We start from the raw sequence: 22,135 nt of genomic DNA on the forward strand, positions 1-22,135 counted from the left end.
TGTGTTTCTATCGAAGGGCATGTTAGTTATGACTATTTCGAAGGAAATTTCAATGGTTTGCTTTTCGGCAATGTAGTTCATCATATACTATTATCTTCCATTTTTGTTTTAGCCAAATTTGGATGGATAGGTTCGATCAGTGCCTTAGAAATTTACAATTGGCGACAAACTCTAGCTTTTATAAAATGGGAGGGAAGCACCATGTTGAAAATGATTAGTATTGTGGTGGTTGTGGGGAGAAAGCGGATTTGTTGTAAGGAGAGTTGGAGAATATTTTTGTTGTAAAGAGGGTTGGCTGGAGAATATTTTTTATTTTTGAAATTTCGGTCAATGAAACATCATGTAAAATAATTGCCATTAGTTAGAAAGACATGAATACCCTCATAATGTTAATGATATTTATTTGATAGCATTTTTTGTTTATTCAAATTTGTTGAGCAGGGAAATCATTCATTTTTTAAGAATGCAGTTTCTGCATGGATAGGCTTCATTGAAACATGTAAAGCCCTACCACAAAATCTTGTATTGGAAACACTTGGGCATGAGAAACCCTTGTGATAACTCTAAAATCTATTGTAAAATTTGTAGCTCAAAAAATGACAAATATATCACAGATATGTGATTAAGGCTTAAAATAAATGGTCTATATAATATGTTATGATATAAACTACTTTATAGTATTAATTCTTGTCATAGTGATCGACGTTGAAATGATTGATTTGATGGCATCCTCTCACTAATAAAACTAAAATTGCTGAAGAGATTTGGGACATAGGAATGGTTTCTATACTTCGCCTACAAAGAAGATAAATGCTTTTCCTACCATCCAACTATCCAACCATCCAATTTTGATCAAGCAAGCCACTCACTGTTTGATCTTAAATCTGACGTCTTATAGTATTTTATTTTTAGTTTTTTTATACAAATTGTATAAATATGAAATTTGGTACTTGCCATCTTCGCATTGGTGTGCACTTATAAAACATTTGGTATTTTAGTTATTTTATTTTATTAGAAATAATTTTTTTATAGTTTTCGCTAGTGTGAGTTTAATAAAAGATTTGATGTATAAAATTTGGTATCAAAATAATTTATAAACAAATTAAAAATAATATAGTATAAAAATATCGTATTGTGATTCGGACAATCTTACCCATGTATTCAAAATGTACGGTTGGATAAGGAGAAATATATAAGTTTTATGTTACAAGGAAAGCATAAAAAGCTTGCGCTTGAGAAGCTCCTCATTGCATTCGCGAACCTTCTCTTTCTTGTTCGTTGTGGTTTGGCTTGCCGCATAATATTGCCAAAAGATTTCATGCTCCTTATATTGTGCATTTGCTCCCTCAAATATATTTTTAGGACCCGAATCCTTTGCACATAACCTCTTCAACTTTTGTACTAATCTTAATGAGAAAATCTGAATTGAATCTTCTTAGGTCTCAACATTAAATAGAGGCCGCCAAATTTTGAAAGATAAGACCTTGGTGTTAAAAAAATAAAAATTTAAAATTTTTATTTTAAAAATAATCGTCGAATTGTGAGGCTTAAGAAAAGACAAAAAAGAAAATCTCGAGTCGCAGTACTGTGCTCCCGCGGGAGTATAGATACGCGCCGGTATATATACATAGCCCACCGGTTTTACAACGCGCCACATCTCCCTCTCTCCCCCTGTATCGCTCTCAACTGGGATTGCAGAGAGAAAGAATCACTGTCTCATGCTCTGACCTCCTCGGTTTCCTTCAGAGAGGGAAGGAGCAGAAGAAAAATCCCACCTAGGGTTTGTTTTGTTTAGAGACTGATGAGTTCATTAATCTCTTATAGGGGTCTCGTCCAGTTAAGGTTGAGCTTAATTAACTTGAGAGTGAAGTGAAAGGGTAAGAATTGCTTGCCATGTCAATGCTCTGTTTCTCCCCTATTCTCATGGTTTTCTCCTCTATTTATATGCTTTTTTGTTTCTTTTTGTGGGTTTTTGTCAAATCATTTGTTTGATTTTTTCCTGTACCATTTTTGTTAGTTTGAATGAGCTTTTCCTCTTCGGTTTGTTTATTCATGATTAAAATTTTTTTTCTAGAGGAAGAAACTATTTTTTTCTCTGCTGGGGATCTCTAGTGAGAGAAAGTAGTTACTATTTTCTAGAAAGAGAGAGAGGCTATTTTGCTTATATATGTTAGAAAGACTTAGAAAGCATAAGATTCAGTTTCATAGCTCCATAATCTTTTTTTTCTTTTTTTTAAATTATGGAAAAGTTGGCATCCTCTCTTTCTTTTGGATATAGTGGAGATAATGCATTTATATGTAAATTTGAATGTGTGCTATAATTGAAAATGCTCTTTCAGAAGATGATATATTTCTATGAGATCGTTTTATTGTCAAAGTTAATTTTTGTCAACCTTTAAGGGATTTTCTCTGTGATAGTCCTTCGCTGCCTACTTTGGTTTGGAAAATAAATGATAGACACAAAAGAAGAAGAAAATTTAAGAAAATTATTAAAAAAAATAATTGTAAAAGCTAAATGGCACGTTTCTTCAACAAAATGTTAAATGCACTTCAGTTGCTTATATTTGCACATTATCAACTGAAAAGTAAAACCATTCATTTGTTGATTCATTCAATTGTAAATTTTACCATTACACACATACCGATTATGAAAGTAGCTATGATTAAATGTATTGCATTCCCTTCCAAACTGGCAAATCTAAGTTTTACAAGCAAGTGAGCCAAACAGTGAAAATGTATTTCCAGTGTTCTATTCATATGCTTAACTAATACGGTATATTCAAACTCTGGATTTGAACCTTCCAGCTATTCATTTGTAGGATTTAAATCAGATAATAGTTTTAGGGAGCCAAACAGGCCCTAAGAGTGAGAAAGGTGGATGCATGCCTGTAAAAACTTGTATATAGGTGCACACATTGTGTATATAATACATGATATTGCCCCTTTTTTTTTTGCATGAAACTGTGTTATATCATAATTTTCAGTGCTTGTTTTATATATGCTAACAAGATAATTTAATCAGTTTATTTACATTGTCTTTGCTACCATTTATATTTATAAGGTTTTCCCTCATTCCATTGCTTAATTTTTATTTTCCTGAAGCCAATATTATTGCTTTGTGTTTCCTTTTGTTTTCCGATTTATCATCATCCATTCACATGATTTATGATATTACTTTTTCTTGGATAATTTCCGTATGGAGGAATAGTTATCTCTATTTGAAGCCCACTTTCATCATACGAAAGGAAACTAATTCTTTATTATTTTCTCTCAGAAACATTGGCTAGTTTGAGAGAAGCAGCTCAAAAGCCTAATAGTTAAAAACAAATAAGTCCTCACACACTCTCTCTATCTTTGTATGCTTGTGAAGTTGAATGGCTAAACCAATATACTTGCGTTCTCTCAAAATTTGTGACGTGAAATACATGTTCTGCTCAAATGCAAGGTGCAAACTTTTGTATGATTGTTAGTGACCTCATAATGAATAAGACACATGTGTTCGCTTCCTTTTTTGTTGAACATATCTAAAAGGGTTTTATGTATCAGATGCTTATGACCTCAATATAGTGAACCTTATGTAGTTCTGACATTATCATGGTTTACTTTAATTTAGGGAAGTTTTAGTTCCTTTATCATATCAATTGGTTCACTGGATTCTTTTTGTTCTTGTCAACTTGTCATGAATAATTTTGTCAACTGGAAATCTTCTTTGGTGGTTACTATCTGGTTATTTCATGACATCGTACAGTTTTTAGAGTTCCGGTCTATCTCTAGGATTCATTCCCATGGTCAATGACTCAAATTACTTCTTTGAATAATTAAATCTACTTCATTTCCTAAAGTGTGAGCTTTACATTTGTATCCATTAATTCCCTAGCGCATAACTTGTTTGATACTTTCTTTTCCGTTATGTCATGGATGGTTTCTCATCAGGGTTTCACTTGCAAACTATCTGATTCTTTCCTTAGTGCTACTTTTTTGGAATTGCAGGATATCATGATATGCTACATGAATCTTCTGAGTTTAGTCTTGCAGTCAGCATGCTTATTTGTATCTATGAATTTCCATTTGTGATAGTTTTTTCAGTACTTTTACTAATGGAAAATGTCTTGATTTGGTACTCAGGTGTTTTCATTCTGATGCCCATGTCTCCCATGTGGTTATGGGCCATTATGCTTGCGTAACTGTGGTTTTTGCTGCTGCTGTGTGGTGTGTTGCTTATGCTGTAGTGGCAATCCTTGGACCTCTCCGTCTCTTCAATATTCCTTTTGATTTTATTCATCCTTGGTAATCAAGTTTGGTATTTACCATGGGTTATGCGCAACTTGTTATGGGCCCTGCAGGCAGTGGAAAGGTGCTAAACTGATCTTTTGATGACTACTTTCTTTACCGCCTAATTTTCTTGGCTGAAATTATTCAATGTCACTATATTCTCCAGTTGGCTAAAATTATTGACGCTTTTTATTTGGTATGAGTTGGACTAACTTTATATTTTTGATGGTTTGGAGCTTCTTTGTTGGGATTTTGTTGACCTTTTAGTTTCATATTTTAACAGTCCACTTACTGCTCTAATTTGCACCAACATTGTGAAACCATTGGGCGGAGAGTGCATATTGTTAACCTGGATCCTGCTGCAGAACACTTTGACTATCCTGTGGACATGGGTAAGCATGCAATCCATTGATATGTCATTGTGTGCATGCGCATGCGCGTCTATGTCATACCTTGCTTTGAGAATATCTTAGCACTCATGCTGATCCTCATGAATGCTTATATAAATGTTATGTGCAGATATCAGGCAACTCATATCTTTGGATGATGTTATGGAAGAGCTTGGCTTAGGCCCAAATGGGGGTCTTATCTACTGCATGGAGTATTCTTCAACTCATCTTTTAATTGTTTTATAATCTATTTATCAGTTAAAACTTGAAAATTTCTATTGTTCCTTGTTTTAAGCTGTTTAGACTTATTACCTGGATTCATATGCATCTTTTTCAACATGTTTTGCTAGTGTCTGACACGACACAACATGTTATGTTACCACTTTTTAGGATTCCAACTCGACTAGATGATATAGAAAAGACTTTGATGAGGGTGAGTGAGACTGTGTTTTGGTTCATGGGTGAAGGTGGGGCATGAGGATTTGATGGCATATTTGTACTACCATGGGGTGACCTTTATGTAGACTCTGTGTGAGTAGAAGTACCTGCAACATTCACTTGTTCTTGGGAGATATGTTGCTATCAAGTTCTGAAAGGATTGGTAGTGGAGGGGAGTGTGCTTTAAAATATTGGTTCCTGGAGTTATTTGAGCTTGCTAATAACCAGGCTGTTACAGTTAAGGATGTAGCTTTGGTGAGGGGTTACCACTCTACTTGGAGTATTAGGTGCAGATACAACAGAGCGTCGGAGATCATCTTCAGCAGTTAATGTCTGAGTTGCAACAGATCTTTTACTGCCGTGATGGGGATGATGACATAGTTTGGGAGAGAGGAGCTGGAGGTGTGTTTTCGGTTAGGTCCATGTTTTGGTTGTTGTTTATGATAGTTTTAGCTGGATGAATCCAGAAGTAGTGAAGATTTGGTAGTTGCCTATTCTTCACAGGGTGCAGTCCTTTCTTCTGTTGGTTTCTCTTAGTTGCACTTTGATAGTGGGTAATCTGAGGAGAAGGGGTAATATCACGGTTAGGCTTTCTATATTGTGTAAGAATGAGGAAACATGTCACTTTTTTCTCAATTGTCCCGTTACCTGTGAAATTTGGACATGGGCTTTGGATATGTTGGGTTTTCAACGTGCTTTTCCAAGATAAGCTACTCAAATTTTGGGTCGTTTGAACCGACCTAACCTTCCTATTGTGGGAATATATCTTTGGAAAATTCTTCGGGCTTCTATTCTTTGGGAGGTTTGGAAAAGCAAGGAAGCATAGGTTTTTCGAGATTGCCTTTTTAGAGGTGGAGAAATTGAAAAGCAAGATTTTGGTCTCCATGATTAATTGATCGCTGAGTAGAGAGGAATGCCGGGTATATTTAGACATGATTTGCAGTTCAACCTTCGAAGTATTGTGAATATGGGAAAATTGAAGAGAACGAGAGTAGGTATGTTGACAGCACTAATGGTGGGAGTTATTAAGCTGAATTTCAATGAAATTTCCATTTGGAATCTGGAATCGGCAGGAGTGGGAGGTCTAGGTAGAGACTTAGGGATCTAATAGTATTGTTTTGGCGAGATCCTCTGGTTACCGCCCATGAGGCTGAGTTGTAGGCCTTACTCGTGGGTTTGAAGATTATTGAGGAGAGGAATTTGGGGGAGATGATCGAAGTAGAATGTGATTCCTTGAATATTGTTAATTGGTGCAAAATGGTGTGGAAGATTCCTTGGGCACTTACAAATTTATTGTTCAGGTTGCACATTTCTGTGAGAGGCTAAACATTTCTTTTGGACATGTTTACCGAGAGCCTAATGGAAAGACAGACGAGTTGGCAAGGTGTAGGGTGGCTGAATTTGTTGGTGCTAGATGGTTAAGGAGGGCTCTGCTTGCTTTTGTTGCTTTTTAATCTCTTTATCTTTTAATAAAATTTGAGTATCTGTTGTTGAAAAAAAAAGGAAGAAGCTATTATGATTGGATGAACATTTCCGTAATTTGAATTTTGTGTGTGTGACTTGGATATCTTCTTGGGCCCTTTTGATGTTGTCTAGGTGTCCACTTGAATGGTTAACTTTATTTGATGCGCCATTTAAACAACCATTGATGGTAGTGATGTGGCATTAGGGATGAATTGAAGGGCAGGTGATAGCATGGCCCAAGTAGGTCATCACTAGGAGAGGTGGTCTAGCCCACCTGTAGGAGTTTTTAAGCTACAAATTAATGGTAGTTCGAAGAATAACCTAGGCTCCATTGGAGTTTGGGGGGTTATTGGAGATGAATGGGGAGTGTACAAGCCTATTCGTTGGATGCTGAAAGCCTTCTTTAGTGTCTTGTGGGTCCTTTGGGATTGTTTTTGGGGCATGTTCGCATTGAGGGGACCTTTTAGAACTTGGTAAGTCGGGCAAGCAACGATTGTTGCTGGAATCCATCACGAGGAAATATTGGTCATATTTGAATCTATTGATGTTTTAACCCTCCCTGTATACCCAGAAGTCAATGCGGAGGCTGATTATTTGGCTAGTCAGTTTGTCGTGGCTCTGCGTTAATTTTTGAAACTTATTTTTTTCCTGTCAGGACACTAATTCCATGAATTTATGAATGATTTCTACATTTGAACAAAAGTGAGGACACAGGCTATTGTGGAACATGGGTTCCTTCCCCATCTATTTAATGTGGGCTTTCTGGCTTCTGATTTAGATATTAATTGTGTTTATTTTACCATGGCTTCCCTCCAAGGTTGACAATCTAAAGATTTTGTTCCTTTCCCCAGTTGATAGACTTTGATGGGGGCTATTGAGCAACTTGGCTCATGGGTTTTGATTGGCACCTTTGGATATAAGGGGCAAAATTTTCGGTTGGTAGGTGGCCAGTGTTTTGCTTATTTCAGGGTCAGTTTGTGCATTGGGTTCGTAATCTATTAGGATCATTCTATTAACATGCTTCATGTAATTCCATTGTGTGTTATTAAAATTAGCTACTTAAGACAATTTCAAAAAACAAAAGCTACTTTGGGCTGGTTAGAGGTGCGACAGCAGGATCATGCTGTTTGTGCTTCAATGTGAACTAAAATTGAAGTTCTAATTCTCATTAGTGTGGCGGATATGTGAAAGATTTTCCCTGTAAAATTTTGTATGACCTTGATTCTCATTCAGGCACCTGCAAGATAATTTGCAAGATTGGCTGGCAGAAGAATTGGAGCATTATACGGATGATGATTATCTTGTTTTTGATTGCCCAGGTACTTTGCGTAATCTAATGTACATCTATTCTATATTCTATGTTTTAGCGATCTTAACCTTTCAAAATATGTTCTTGACTTTTTTTTTTTTTCATTGTCGCCAATGTTTAGACTTAAGGCATTGTGTGATGAAAACAAATTTCAATTGAGTTAAATTTGGGCTTTTCCTTGCTGGTTAGTTTTTGATGTTTTTTTAATTTAGTCTGTTTTGCTTGATCCAACAAATTGTATATGAGCTAGGACTTACTAATGTTTCTGGCGATGATATTGCACTGACCTTTGTTCTTTCTTTTTCTGGTGGTTGGACATTTCAATGTGAACTTTTTCATGAGATAGTTGTTAGTTGTTTGGGTGAGGAAAATCAGCTTTGGAGAACTTTAAAATATTGCTAATAAAATGTTTAGAAGCTTAATTAGGGTCTTTCTGAAAAATATTGAGAAAGTTTGGTAGAGATAGTGTGCTGAAAAGCTTTCCACCGTGGTGGGGAGGAATTTGACTTTGCATCGATTTTTAGGTCTTCATAAAATAGATGGCGAGTCTAGTTGTTGCAGATTTAAAGCAAATGGTGATCATTATATATTTGATTGAGCCAGTCAGATAGACTGGTTCTGAGGCATCAATGGGAAAAAGGTTACCACTGGAAAAATCAGAGAGTCTATTGGTATCTTAGTATAGGGAAATAAGTATCATTTGTAACTGGAGCTGCATATTAAGAGACATCTGCTTTTTAGTACACCTGCTGCTTACGTTTCTTTTTTGGGTATGACATGGATGCGTTGGAGAAGAGTTTTTAGGTCACTAAATGATGGTAATCATTGTTTGTATACGTCTTAGTGATACTGAGGAGTTTGCGGACTTTCTTGCCCCTCGCTAGATGTGGGGGCTAAAAAATGTGCTACATATAGGGAACTCCATCACGGTCCTTTAGTCTTGTCGTACTCATGAGTTATGACATATACAATTCTATGTCATTTGTTTTGGGGCATAATCACTTATATTGCATAAAATAGAATGTACAAAAATGAGGGACACTGGGCACCCAAAAAATGCTTTTCAAGTGTAAGTAAAAAGTACAAAAAAGGAGAAGGGGGGGGGGGGGGGGGGGGGTGGGGGAATCAGGAGGGCTTAAGCGCATCACAAATAAGTCAGCGTCAGCGTTGGCTTACCTATAGACATGTTTCCACAAAATTCTCAGGCCCCCACAGATACGAGTAATCTCGTCAAAAATGTAATCAAGACGCCCCAAATTCTCAGGCCCCCACAGGGAATGGTTTGGAAGCCCAAGCAATGGTATTTTTGGAATCCCCTTACACAGTTAATTCAGGACTCCAACAGGGATTAAAATTGTGAAGGCCCTCCAAAAGGGCAAGGGCCTCGTCAAGAGTAGAGTCTGCTAGACCAATAGGGTGGGAGAAAGACAAGAGCGTATTGCCGTTATGGGTTTTGAAGAGTCCTCCAATATTAGAGAGCCTAGGGTTGCCAAGGGAGCAACCATCAAAATTGAGCTTGATTGAGCCAGGTTTCAGCGGTGTCTAGAGAGAGGACTGAGTGACTCTGGGGGGTGGGGGGGGGGGGCTAGGGACAACATCATCATCATGATAGCCTTTTTCCAATTAATTGGGGATGGCTACACAAATCCTGGTCCGCCATTCTACTATATTTAAAGCCATATCTTTTTGGACTCCTTCCAACCATGTCCTTTGGGTCCTACCCCATGCCCTTTTCAATTCTTTCACTTGAACGGGCTAGGGACAACAAAGAATTCCAATTGCTGAAAAGGTCAAAATGGCCATAATCTTTAAAGACCTTATGATTTCTAGCCCAAAAGGAGACAAAATTTCTGACTTTCACAATCAAGGATGGAACTGTGGAATGCTCGCCCCTGAAAATTTGATTTTTTTTTCTCTCCATAACACCCAAATGGTTGCAGCCGCAGAGGCTTTCCAAACAGATCTGGAATTGATCTAGGGGTGACCCATGACCATCGGAAGAGTAGGAGAAGGTCGTTCCAAAGGGCTTTAGCCATGTTGCAGTGGAGAAAAAGATGCACGTTAGATTCTTCAGCCTCAAAGCACATGACACATCTGTTGGGGCCAGGCACACCCCTTCTTTGGATCTGATATACAGTTAACACCCATTCGTAGAGAGCGATCCAGCAAACACCTGAATCCTCGGGGGAATGAGAGGGAACCAGGCTCTAGAGGTGAAAGTAGGGGGTGAAGAGGCAGGTTATGAGTTGACATCAGTTAGGGACCAGAAGAAAGAGGACGTTGAGAATTGTCCAGAGGCTGTTGGAGCCCATGTGACCCTATCTTCGCCACTAGGAGGAAAGAATACAGAGTGCATGAGTTCCGACAAGGCTGTGAATTCTGTTAACTCATTGTCAGCAATATGCCTCTTGAAAAATGGCGACCATGATCTAGACGCCCCAGAGCCACTGAAATTTTAGGCTGCAGTGGAATGGACAAACTAGGAGGAAAAGATTAGGGAACTGGTCCCTGAGAGGGGCGTGGCCAATCCAAATGTCGGTCCAAAATTTAACCCCCCCCCCCCCGGGCGAAAGCAAATATGTTGGATGAAATTGTTCAGGCAGCGAAGGACAGACCTCCAAAATCCCGAGATGTTGCCTGTAGATCTGGAAACTAACTATCGTTGCCACCGCACTATCCTGTAGATCTGCACGGCAGCGAAGGACAGACCTCCAAAATCCCGAGATGTTGCCTGTAGATCTGCAGTCTGGAAACTAACTATCGTTGCCACCGCACTATCCTGTAGATCTGCACTCCATATCATTTACTTAAAGAAGGAAAATTTATGTAATCCGCTGTACCTTTATCTTCTAATCATGAATGAAATTTTGCTTAATGAGTTACAAGTATAAAGCAAAACACCAGAGCTTGAGAAGTTTGTAGTTTAATCCTTGATTTTGTATGCTGCTACAAAGTCTCTAAGTGTGCTGTTCTTTTGTTTGAGTCTCTTAAGCTAAATGCACAAAATTTTGTTGACAATGTTTTTATCCCATCAGTTAACTTCTTCTTAAAAAAAAAAAAAATGTTTTTTTCCAGTCTATGTTTACTTGCTGCAAAGATTTATTAGAGCCTTTGGAGAAATTCAAAACAGTTTGAGATCTCATGAGCTTGATAGCTATTTTCCGTGGTAGTTGCTAAGCTTTCTGTCTCTTATGTTTTGGTTTCTTCTTCATTTTGATACAAGAATTTCGAATTACCTGAATAGTAGTGCAGATATTTTGGCAGGACAGTAAGAGATTTTTAATTGTTATTGATAACTTATCCCAATTACATTCTGTAACTCTTCTTCCTAGTGTCGTTGAAGAGTAACTAACTCATGTTTTTGGGTCAACTGCTATACCAACATTATTTCCCCTTCTAAGGAATTCTGAGTATAGAATCTTTTTATGGGTCTAAAAGAAGTTGAGAATTTTTTGCTTATGACTAGAAGTAGAGCTCCCTTTTCAGGCCTTTTCTATATAATTCTATTAAGAATCAGTCATGTGACTCTGAAACAGGTCAAATAGAACTGTTTTCGCATGTTCCTGTCCTAAGGAATTTTGTTGATGAATTAAGGCGCAGGAGTTTCAATGTTTGTGCTGTTTACTTGCTTGATTCTCAGGTTTGTTTTCAAATCTGTAGTTTCTGACATGTTGATTCATTGATTTTAATTCATGACTGAACATGTCAAATTGCATATAAAAGATTAACTGCCATTATTCTAAGCATCAATGCAAGCCATGTTCTGAATTTTTGGCTAATTGTATGGCAGCTCTCATGTTCCATAATTTCACATGTCTCGGTTAAATGTTTATTTTAAATATTTTATCCTTTTTTGCTTCGTTTCCTTCCCATTCATTAATATCTTCCTAGTCCTTGGACCTGGCCTAAACGATCGTATTTTCAGAACAAAAATGTGGCATGTATTTAGCGTCTTTGAGTATCCCTTGCATGAAACAAATAACCCTTCTTTGATTATGTTGTCAGCAGAAATAAAATTTTAACCTGTAAAATAGTTTTTTTAGATTGTCAGAATAAACATAATTTTGACTTGTAAAATAGATATATATGTCCAAAAGCATTTCAGTTTTTTCTTACCCCCCTTCATACGTTTATTTCATTTTTCACATCAGAAACCATCTCAAATGCTCCACCATTTCATTCACAAAAATTAATGTGTTTTCATGTAATGTGCATGGCGGCAACTCCTTGTGCATAAATGCTGTCCCTTAATACATTTCAGTTCATGACGGATGTGACCAAGTATATAAGTGGCTGCATGGCATCTCTTTCGGCAATGGTTCAGCTTGAACTTCCCCATGTTAATATTCTCTCTAAGATGGACCTCGTTACGAACAAGAAAGGACTTGATGAGTGAGTAAATTTTTCGTTTTGTGGTTCTTATAACAGTTTTACATATGTTCATCACAATTAGAGTTTGATATTGTTCCATGCTTTTCCCTATTTGCAGCTATTTAAATCCAGAGGCACGGGTATTGCTGTCAGAATTGAATCAACATATGGCACCAAAGTTCACAAAACTGAATGAAGCTTTGGCAGAGCTGGTAAGTGATTGGCCCTATGTCGTCCTGACTCTATTGGTGAGCCATAGTCATGGTTCAAAAGAATTCATTTTTAGGGTTTGTAAGGATTATAGTACTATCAGAACTGGTCTTGGGTTTGAAGTTTCACTTTTGACCCATAGAACACATTCTGAATTCTGGATTCTCTTAGCTCATTTTATTGTAGCATTACTCAGCAAAATCTCTTAAATGGATTAATTTTGTATGCTTAGTTAATGGCATATTAATCATTAACAAATGCGATCCTCTTATCGACTACCGAATGCTTTCCTTTCGCTACATTGCTCTTTACCCTGTGAAAGACAATAGTGTTTTTTACTTCTGAGTTAAGTTACTTTATAACAGCTTTTGGAACAGAAAATACATTGCAAACTTAGAAGTGTTGTATTGAATGGCAAACGCAGTAGAATTTTTAATTCTGCCCTGATTTACTTTTTTTGACATCAGATCTTTACAGAGCTAGATATCTCTAAATTGTCATCTATGCCCAAATGCATCTGCTTATGTGCTGGGATAGGGAACTTTACTTCTGGTTCAGCAAATCACTTTCAAAAATCCCCTTCAATTATTAGAGGATCAATCTAGAGCTTCTTTATTGAATTGGCACCCTAGTTGACATCATGATTGCCTGTCATGCTGCAGCAATGCGTTTCATCTTAGTCCCCTCCCTACATTTGATTCAGATTTCCAAATGGACTTAGTGTTAAAGTCAAGTTTCCATTTGTAGAGCACATTAGTTCTATTTCGCGCTTGGTTCTAGGCATCTGCTTCTTTGAATTCATCCTTTATAAGATCCCGGAAGTTTTTCTTTCCTCCCCTTTTCCTTCTTCGCTCTAAAAAATTGTTTATTATGCTCCCTCCAAAAGCAGCATCTCTTAAGAAAATGGCCCCTCCCTTTTTGGAAAAGAGGCTGAAGACCAAGAAGAAACTATTATGTTTGGAGACTCTGGAAATACCTCTGAAATGCCAAGTAGATCTTTGTATAAATCCTGATATCCTATCATAAATTTTTTGGAACTGATGAGGAACCTGGGATCCATTGTTAGAGATGTTATCTTTTTTAGAACCCTCGAGCTTTGGTGGCCACACCTCTCATCTAACCCAAATTTTCTAGATGCAAGCCTTTCTAAAGTATTCATGGGAATCTTCTCCAGCTTTTCTGCCTCTAATAAAGAGATATGTCGTGGTCAGGATTGCTGAATAACAATGCAATAACCATGGAAAGCTGAATCTAATTATGCTGAATAAGAATGCAATAATAATGGCATTTATGCACATATGGGAAGACAGTGACCTTTACTGGGATCCTACCCACTCTTTACTATAGGCCCCATGTGAGCTAATTATGCTTGCCAATTCTCAAAGGTATCGCATAATAAACCAATCCTTGATTTGTCTCTAGCTGATTGTGCCCACCTGTAATTTGTTTGGAGTTTGGCCCTTTTGCACTTCTCAGTTAGTGATGGAATTAACCGGTGTTCCAAAAAACGCTGGGTGGTGCCTAGGTGGCTGAGGGGTTTAGGCCGCCTAGGGATTTGAGCGGCCTAGGTTCAGAAGGGGGCAATGGGTGTCAAGTATGTTGTTTTAGGTCCGTATTTTGTTTAAAAAATGCATATTCATGCAATTTTTTTAATAAAAAAACCAAAAATGCCCCACCCGATGGATATTTTTGCACCTAGGCGGGCGTAGTCCCTTGGACACCCACCTAGGTACTCTGGGCACCTGCCTAGGCACTCTGGGGGCCTGCCCAGGCACTCTGGGGGCTGCCTGCCTAGTTGGTCCCCCCAGGCCTGGGCGATGCGCCCAGGCTCCCCTAGCCCGCCTAGGCGCTGGGTAGACTGCTTTTTGAATCAATGGAATTAACTCTCTTATGTACTATGAAGAATGAGGCTTCTATGAGTAAGCCTACTCATATGTACATATGCGGCCCCCTTCAAAAATCCATTCTAAAGTTAGATTTTTAACTAGTTCTTTTATAGATCCATCATCTAGGCCAAGGTGATCTTGAATATAAAAAGAAAAATAAATTTTTAAAATTAAAAAAATATTTTTTGGCATTTATTTTGTACACCGTCCATACATTACGTATGTTGTACAATGTCCATCTTTAGGGTGGACGTTTGCCAGTTAGCGGGCTGTTGCGCCAGCTGACTCACGCTGCACTTTTCCTAATCTAAAACCAAATTCATTGCTTCCTTAAGACTTCTTTATTCCACTTCAGATTTCCTCTGGCCTGAATGTGTTCCTTAATTCAAGTCGCACTAATACCTCCACTGTAACACCAGAAATACTTTCTTGCGAGTTGTGACTGAAATTGATTGCTTCTTTCTCCAGTCTTGCCATGACCAAGTTCTTCATGAAGGTTTTTAGACTCTTAGTCTCCGATTGTGGCGTGATTTGAGCTCCCAAGGACTGGTTAATTTCTCCGACTCCTGCCTTCTCCTCTATCCATGTCAACTAGTCCCAGTGCACTGAATCCCCTTGCTACTATGATCCATGGCAACATGAATATTGCCATTTCTAAAAATATTCCAAGAAAATATTGTTATATATTTTATGGTTCTTCTGTGGCTTTTGAGTCCTAGGGTTTGTGAGGTTTACTAAAGGTTGAATTTACTTATCCGTTCACTGATTGCAAATATCAGTGGTGTGTGTCTAGCTACAGATCATCTAGTTCGGAGCTCTTTGTATCAATCCTGATATCTGATTTTGAGTAACTGAGCTAGATATTATGAAAATAAAATGAAAGAAAATGAAATTAAAATAACTATTTTGATCATGATTGAATAAATACCTCTTTAGGGTCATTTCTCCAATAACCTAAGTAGCATTCAATGTTTTTCAGTTGACTAACAACTACCTATGTGCTCTTTGTTTCATAGGTTGATGATTACAGCATGGTGAATTTCTTGCCTCTTGACTTGAGGAAGGAAAGTAGGTACGATGTATTTCAAATTTTCTCGTAGCCGTGGTAGGCCACAATATAATGGACTATGGTTTGTGGTAACTGTTTAGGTTACATCAAACATCCCTTCCACTGATGGATGGTTAGGAGTTCACTACACTCAGATTAATGGCCGTATGTCTACCATTAGTTAATCTCTAACCATTCATCAGTCGGGAAGGATTCGCACATGTACCTTTAGAGTATGTATGTGCCACGGTTCGTTGTAATTGCTTTGTATATCTTAATTCATGTTGCATTTCTGAAACGATGGTTAACACCTTATGCAGCATCCAATTTGTGCTTTCGACGATTGACAATTGCATCCAGTTTGGAGAAGATGCAGATGTGAAGGTTAAAGATTTTGATCCAGATGATGATGCTGCAAGTGGTGATGAATAACCCCATTCTATGGAACCGAATAAAAAACCATTTTATTTTCAGCATGGATTGGTGTTTTGCATGTGTTACAATTTTGGTTCTGTGTGGGTTTGGCGGGACGGTAATTGAGCCCCTCGCCTTGCATATGTGAAAGGGATTCTGGGGCAACGGGAGCTCGACCCTGAGATCAAAATCTGTATGGTTCAACAGGTATTGTTGAAAAACGTCCAAGGAAGAAACGGGTTTCATGGAATGTTTTAAAATCCTCCGTTTGCTTACAATGGAAAAAATAAGGAGACCCCTTATCACGTTGGGACTGTAAAGAATTTTCTTGAATTTTCCGTGGCTTAGCTCCATCACATTATATATGCACATGGATGATTCCCACTGCTCCGGATTCTACATTCATCTGCGTTTGTTTAACAGGGTTTATGGGCTAACGCTAAGTTTTTGAAAAACCGCTCGGGTGGCCTGACTAGTCACCCGCTAGGTCCTAGTTGAGCCAGTGAATTGGCAGAGTCGGCCTAGTTGGACCAGTTTGACCGATTCAGCCTCATTGAGTTGGTAATTTTTTGTTCAGAAATATTAAAAAAATTGAAAATTCAAAATGGGTTGAATTGTAAAAAATTGACCATGTATATCTTGATGAAGTTGCTAAAGGCGTATGAACACCCAAAGTCTGGTTCTTATGTAAATATTAGGGTCATTTGAAAGTTTAAAATGCATTAAATTTCAACAATGGTACCCATAGAATCAATTAAATATCAATATTTTTTTCAAATGAGTGAAAACAATGTATTCTAAGAGGAAAGACATGCGGGCTCCCAATTTTTGTTGCCGTTCTGAACATCACACTGGTGGTGAGGAATAATTCTGGGATTTGGAGACCTAGTTATCTGTGCGACTATAGTTTTAAAAAATAATTAAATTATCCAATAGAACCTCGAACACAACAAAACATAGTATTTAGAAAATTAAAATTAAAGAATCTGTGGCGTATTTTTTGAACACTAGAGAAACAACCCAAAATAACTTGATTTCATTAGAACTTATAGAAAATATCAACAGAAAAATTAACTGTAACGTAATTTATATAAAAAAATATGAGTTTCCTAAAATCCTCAACTAAAAATTGTTAACTGAGACTCCAAAAAACTTAAGAATTCTGAGCATCAAAGAGAAAGACGTAACGCATTGGAGAGTTGCAAAGTGGCGGGAAAGATGGAGATATTAATGCCAAGACGTAACGCATTGCAGAGTTGCAAACTGGCGGGAAAGATGGAGATATTAATGCCAACCGCCTGCTTGAAAGTGGTAGTGCCTACTGCCTGTTTGCTTGGAAGACTGACTGAAAGTAGATATTGCTATTAGCTAACTGCCTGCTTGAAAGTAGAAGACTGACTTACGGATCCACGTTGCACTCTCGTTTGGAGCTGTTATCTTGCACTCCAGCCCCGGACGGTGGTCAAGACTTTCCTGTTTCTATGTTAAGAAAGTAAGCGACATAAATCAATGAGTACTCAATTGATCTTAGGCTAGATTTGATCCATTTTTTTTCTTTTGCTGATGGCTTGGATAGAGGACTCAAAAATATTTGAAACGAAGCAAATTCGAGGGCATTTGGTTGTGATTTGAGCGAGAACCTGATAATTTGACGGAACAGTGGTTTTGAGCTCTAAGGACTGCAATATTTGATTTAGAAAACACGAAAAATTGGGAAAATGAGCAAGTGAATCTTGTTTTGGATTACTCTAAGATTGGGCTATGCTGCTATGAATCAAGGCGGGGCTTAATATCTTGGGATCAATTATTGATCCATATTCCCAAATATCATCCCCTCGCTAACAAAAAAAAAAAGAAAAAGGAAAAAAATAATGTTCATGTTTTAAAGCATGAGAAAGGGTTTCACACTTCGACTCGCCCAAGTTATCTTGAGACTCATACCAATTAGTTTCGAAATCTGGATCGACTCGGCCTGCTCCGAATCAAACTGGCAATATTTTAACAAGCAAATAACAATTGTACTAAAATAATGCGTTCTTTGTAACCTTTATCTTAGTGGTTATCATTGCTGTAATGGTAGATATGTCATTGTCGCTTGAACCACTTTTCAGGCATTGCAATTCTTGCTATTAGGTCTGCTTTATTTTTCTTTTTATTTTTTTGAATAATAAATGAGTCTTTCATTATTTCCTAAGAAACAAGCACAAAAATTTTATACAGAAAAATTGGTGAAAACCAACGATTGTTTGCGAATACCGCTTTGGCGTTTGGCTAAACAATCAGCCTCCATATTTGCTTCCCTGAAAGTGAAATTAAGAAATATTGAATGTCAGTAAGGTATTTAATCCCTTGAATCAGAGGAATAAGTCTCCCAGGACTTAGCACGCCCCCTACACCAAGAGATCGTATTAGAAGAATCCCCTTTAGCTATTACACTCACCTTAGCCCCTGAAGCTCTGAAGTAAAGCCTTAGCTTCAGCCACATTCGACGTGACCCCCCACCCCGCACCCCCTCCCCCTGCTGCCCCGATGATCTTTGACAAGGCCATACCCTCTCCCTAAATTACCCCACAAGCTACCATCAAAGTATAATTTCAGGACATTTTTCGGTGGGACCTTTCATATTATGACTCTTCTATTCCTACACGCAATATAATATATAATTTCTGAAAAATTGAGAATATCTGCTCCTTAGTGACAAATTTGCAATCTTTTGAGATCCAATCTGAACATTGGATTTGGGCTCACGCTCCAACGGCTTGTCCGAAAAAATTATTCTATTCTTTTCATACTAAATGTTCCCAATGATACTAGCTTTCCCCATAATTGTACCCAACTTCGAAAGGCAGGGGATGGCATTGTTGTAACAGGTGCCCTCTTCGTATTAGGGATTTAAAGATGCAAGTTCAGTCTACCCAACTTTAAAAAATGAGATACGAAAGGACAAAGAAAGAAAAGATAATGACACACCTGAAATAATGAAACCTCTTCTTCTCACGTAATGTGTAGTTGCCCATGTTCCTTCACATGCACTTAAAAGAAAAGCCAGAACTTTAAGGGTGTCGATGGACTCGAAATCTTGAATAAAAGGTGATCAATATCTCTTCTACAACCCTCACAGATAACTCAATCAATATCTATTCTACGATCCTCATAGAGAAGTCGATATACTGATTTCACCAAAAAGTTCACCGGAAGGATTGAGGTCCCAAAATAATCTCATTTAAAGGAGTTGGTGAGTAATAGAAATGCAAAATTTTCATTAATCTAACACGTTTTTTGCAGCCCGTCTATGCTTTAGGTGCTTAACCTTTAAGCTTCGCAAGTCTATAGAAAAGGCTTGTTAAGTTTTTTCCCGCACCATGGACATGTAGGCCGCGGCTGACTGTTAAGTGTCCTAATATCTTTCAATTCGTAAGAGAGGTTATGTTCATGCTTAGGGATCCTATATTATAAGGGTGCAGTTTGTATAGAGCCGAGGCTCTAAACAATCAAAGTAAAATGCACTTTTTAAAAGTGTCGAGAAATGTAGTTTCAATATTAGAAATCTTTGTGATAGCCTTAAGATATATTTTCATCTTTAATAATAAAATTTAAAGCTTCAAAAATAGTGTGGATCAAGCAGATCTATGAAAACTTCAACATATTAAAAATTGATGGTCTAAAAATGCATTACAAGATGCACTATTTCCAAAACTTTAAATCCATTTTTTTTCCATGTCCACACATCTTGATGTTGAGATGATCAATTTGAGGATATTTAGACATCAAAAAAACCTTTTCTAGTGCAATTTTTCAGATGGGCTCTAATTTGATTGTTTAGAGCCTCAGCTCTATATAAACATTTTCCATATTAGGTACAGTTTGTATAGAGCCGAGGCTCTAAACAATCAAAGTAAAGCTCACCTTTAAATAGTATTGAGAAATGTGGTTTCAATACTGGAAATCTTTGTGATAGCCTTAAAATATATTTTCATCTTTAATTATAAAAATTTAAAGCTTTAAATATAGTGTGGATCAAGTAAATCTATGAAAACTTGAAAATCTTAAAAATTGACGGTCTACAAATTCATTGCAAGAAGCACTATTTCCAAAACTTGAAAGCCATTTTTTTTTTTTCTCATGTCCATGCATCTTGATGTTGAGATGATTAATTTGATTGATGAGATGATCAATTTGAGGATATTTGGGGATCAAAACAACATCTTCTAGTGAACTTTTTGAGATGGGCCCTAATTTGATTGTTTAGAGCCTCAACTCTATGTATAAACTTTTTCCATATTGGGTGCAATTTGTATAGAGCGAGGCTCTAAACAATCAAAGTAAAGCGCACCTTTAAATAGTATCGAGAAATGTGGTTTCAATACTGGAAATATTTGTGATAACCTTAAAACATATTTTCATCTTTAATTATAAAATCTAAAGCTTCAAAAATAGTGTGGATCAAGTAGATCTATGAAAACTTGAAAATCTTGAAAATTGATGATCTAAAAATGCTTTACAAGATGCACTTTTTTCAAAACTTGAAATCTATTTTTTTCTCTTGTCCAAGCATCTTGATGTTGCGATGATCAATTTGAGGATATTTGGGCATCAAAACAATCTCTTCTAGAGTAAATTTTGAGATGGGCTCTAATTTGATTGTTTAGAGCCTCAACTCTATATAAATTTTTTCCAGATTGGTTGCAGTTTGGATAGAGCCAAAGATCTAAACAATCAAAATAAAGCGCACCATTAAATAGTATCGATAAATGTGGTTTCAATACTGGAAATCCATGCGATAGCCTTAAAATATATTTTCATCTTTAATTATAAAATTTAAATCTTAAAAAATAGTGTGGATCAAGCAGATCTATGAAAACTTGAAAATCTTGAAAATTGACGGTCTAAAAATGCATTACAAGATGCACTATTTCCAAAACTTGAAATCCATTTTTTTCTTATGTCCATGCATCTTAATGTTGAGATTATCAATTTGAAGATATTAGGGAAAACTATAGATACATCTGGTATGTACTTTCTAGGCATATACCCCCCTCTCTCTAGAAAAAAAGGGAGGGTATATAATGAGACTATTTATCTTGAGTAAAAAGTGGTCACAATTAATCTTGACCATTGGATGTGAAATTGGGTGGCTGGATTTATTTCATTGACCAAGCTTAAAGTATAAATAATTTTTTTTGGAACTTTGTGACACATCTAAGCTATCAGATTTCGCATCGTATGGTTATATGAAATTGTGACCTCCCTATACTAAAGGTAAATGGTCTCATTATATACAATCCAAAATACAGAAAAGAAGGTACAATTTGTATAGAGTCTAGGCTCTAAACAATTAAATTAGAGTGTACCTTCAAATAGTATCGAGAAATGTAGTTTCAATACCGCAAATATTTGTGATCGCCTTAAAATATATTATTATTTTTATTTATAGAGTTTAAAGCTTAAGAAATAGTGTCGATCAAAACTTGAAAATCTTGAAAATTGATGGTCCAAAAGTACATTACAAAATACACTATTTCCATAACTTGAAATCCTTTTTTTTTCTCATGTCCATGATGTATCTTGATGTTGAGATGATTAATTTGAGGATATTTGGGCATCAAAACAACCTCTTCTAGTGAAATTTTTGAGGTAGGCTCAAATTTAATTGTTTAGAGCCTCGACTCTATATAAAATTTTACCGAAAAAAAATTAGTACTTTTGATACCCATTATTAACTCAATAGTATCTTTTTGGGCAACATTCTCCCAAGTTGATTTTTATTTTTATTTTTTCTTTTAACCGAAATACGTTCTTTCGGCTAGGAAAATTGAGCCATAAAAATCGAGATAATTGCCCCGCAAATTTCCATATTGTAACATAAAAAAATTCTTTAAAAATGATATTTTCCCTCAAAATTGAAATTTGAGCCATAAAAATCGAGATAATTATAAAAATTAAAAAAAACGAATTCTTAACACTAATTCTTCCCAATAACATATGCATCAAAACCCCTACATAATTATTCAATAATTTATTTTTAAAAAAGGATTTTTCAGAAACCAGCAACTTTTGGTCAAAACCCACTTTAAATCTTTGGATTGGATCTAGAATATTGTAGATAGGTTCACTATAATCAATTTGAACTAATTTTAAGAAATTTAATTCAAATTTGAAGAAGAAATAAAAAAAAAAAAAGGCCGATTTTAGGAAGCCCTAAGATTATCGCAAATTCAAGCCAAAAAAAAAAAATACAAATTGATAAATAGGTTTCTAGATCAAGAACTCACTGGTATTTAAAAAAAAACAACCAAAATCTCAATCTTTTTGGGTGATTGCTAGAAGAACGCGT

At 36.6% G+C, this 22,135-nt stretch overlaps 1 protein-coding gene across 1 annotated transcript; it reads left to right on the top strand.

Annotated features, from left to right (window-relative positions):
• The first annotated feature begins 1,648 nt into the window (after positions 1 to 1,648).
• On the top strand, positions 1,649 to 16,121 carry LOC18423790 (P-loop containing nucleoside triphosphate hydrolases superfamily protein). Its single transcript, XM_011629743.3, has 10 exons — positions 1,649 to 1,877; positions 4,126 to 4,354; positions 4,556 to 4,664; positions 4,792 to 4,873; positions 7,797 to 7,882; positions 11,409 to 11,512; positions 12,134 to 12,264; positions 12,362 to 12,455; positions 15,356 to 15,411; positions 15,708 to 16,121. Exons 2-10 carry the CDS (start codon positions 4,310 to 4,312, stop codon positions 15,817 to 15,819), a joined length of 819 nt encoding a protein of 272 aa, XP_011628045.1. The 5' UTR covers positions 1,649 to 1,877; positions 4,126 to 4,309; the 3' UTR covers positions 15,820 to 16,121.
• Positions 16,122 to 22,135: the final 6,014 nt, after the last annotated feature.

This window comes from Amborella trichopoda, chromosome 4, assembly GCF_054954075.1.
Source record: "Amborella trichopoda isolate Santa Cruz 75 chromosome 4, AtrichopodaSantaCruz75HAP2 v2.0, whole genome shotgun sequence".
NCBI classification, from domain to species: domain Eukaryota; kingdom Viridiplantae; phylum Streptophyta; class Magnoliopsida; order Amborellales; family Amborellaceae; genus Amborella; species Amborella trichopoda.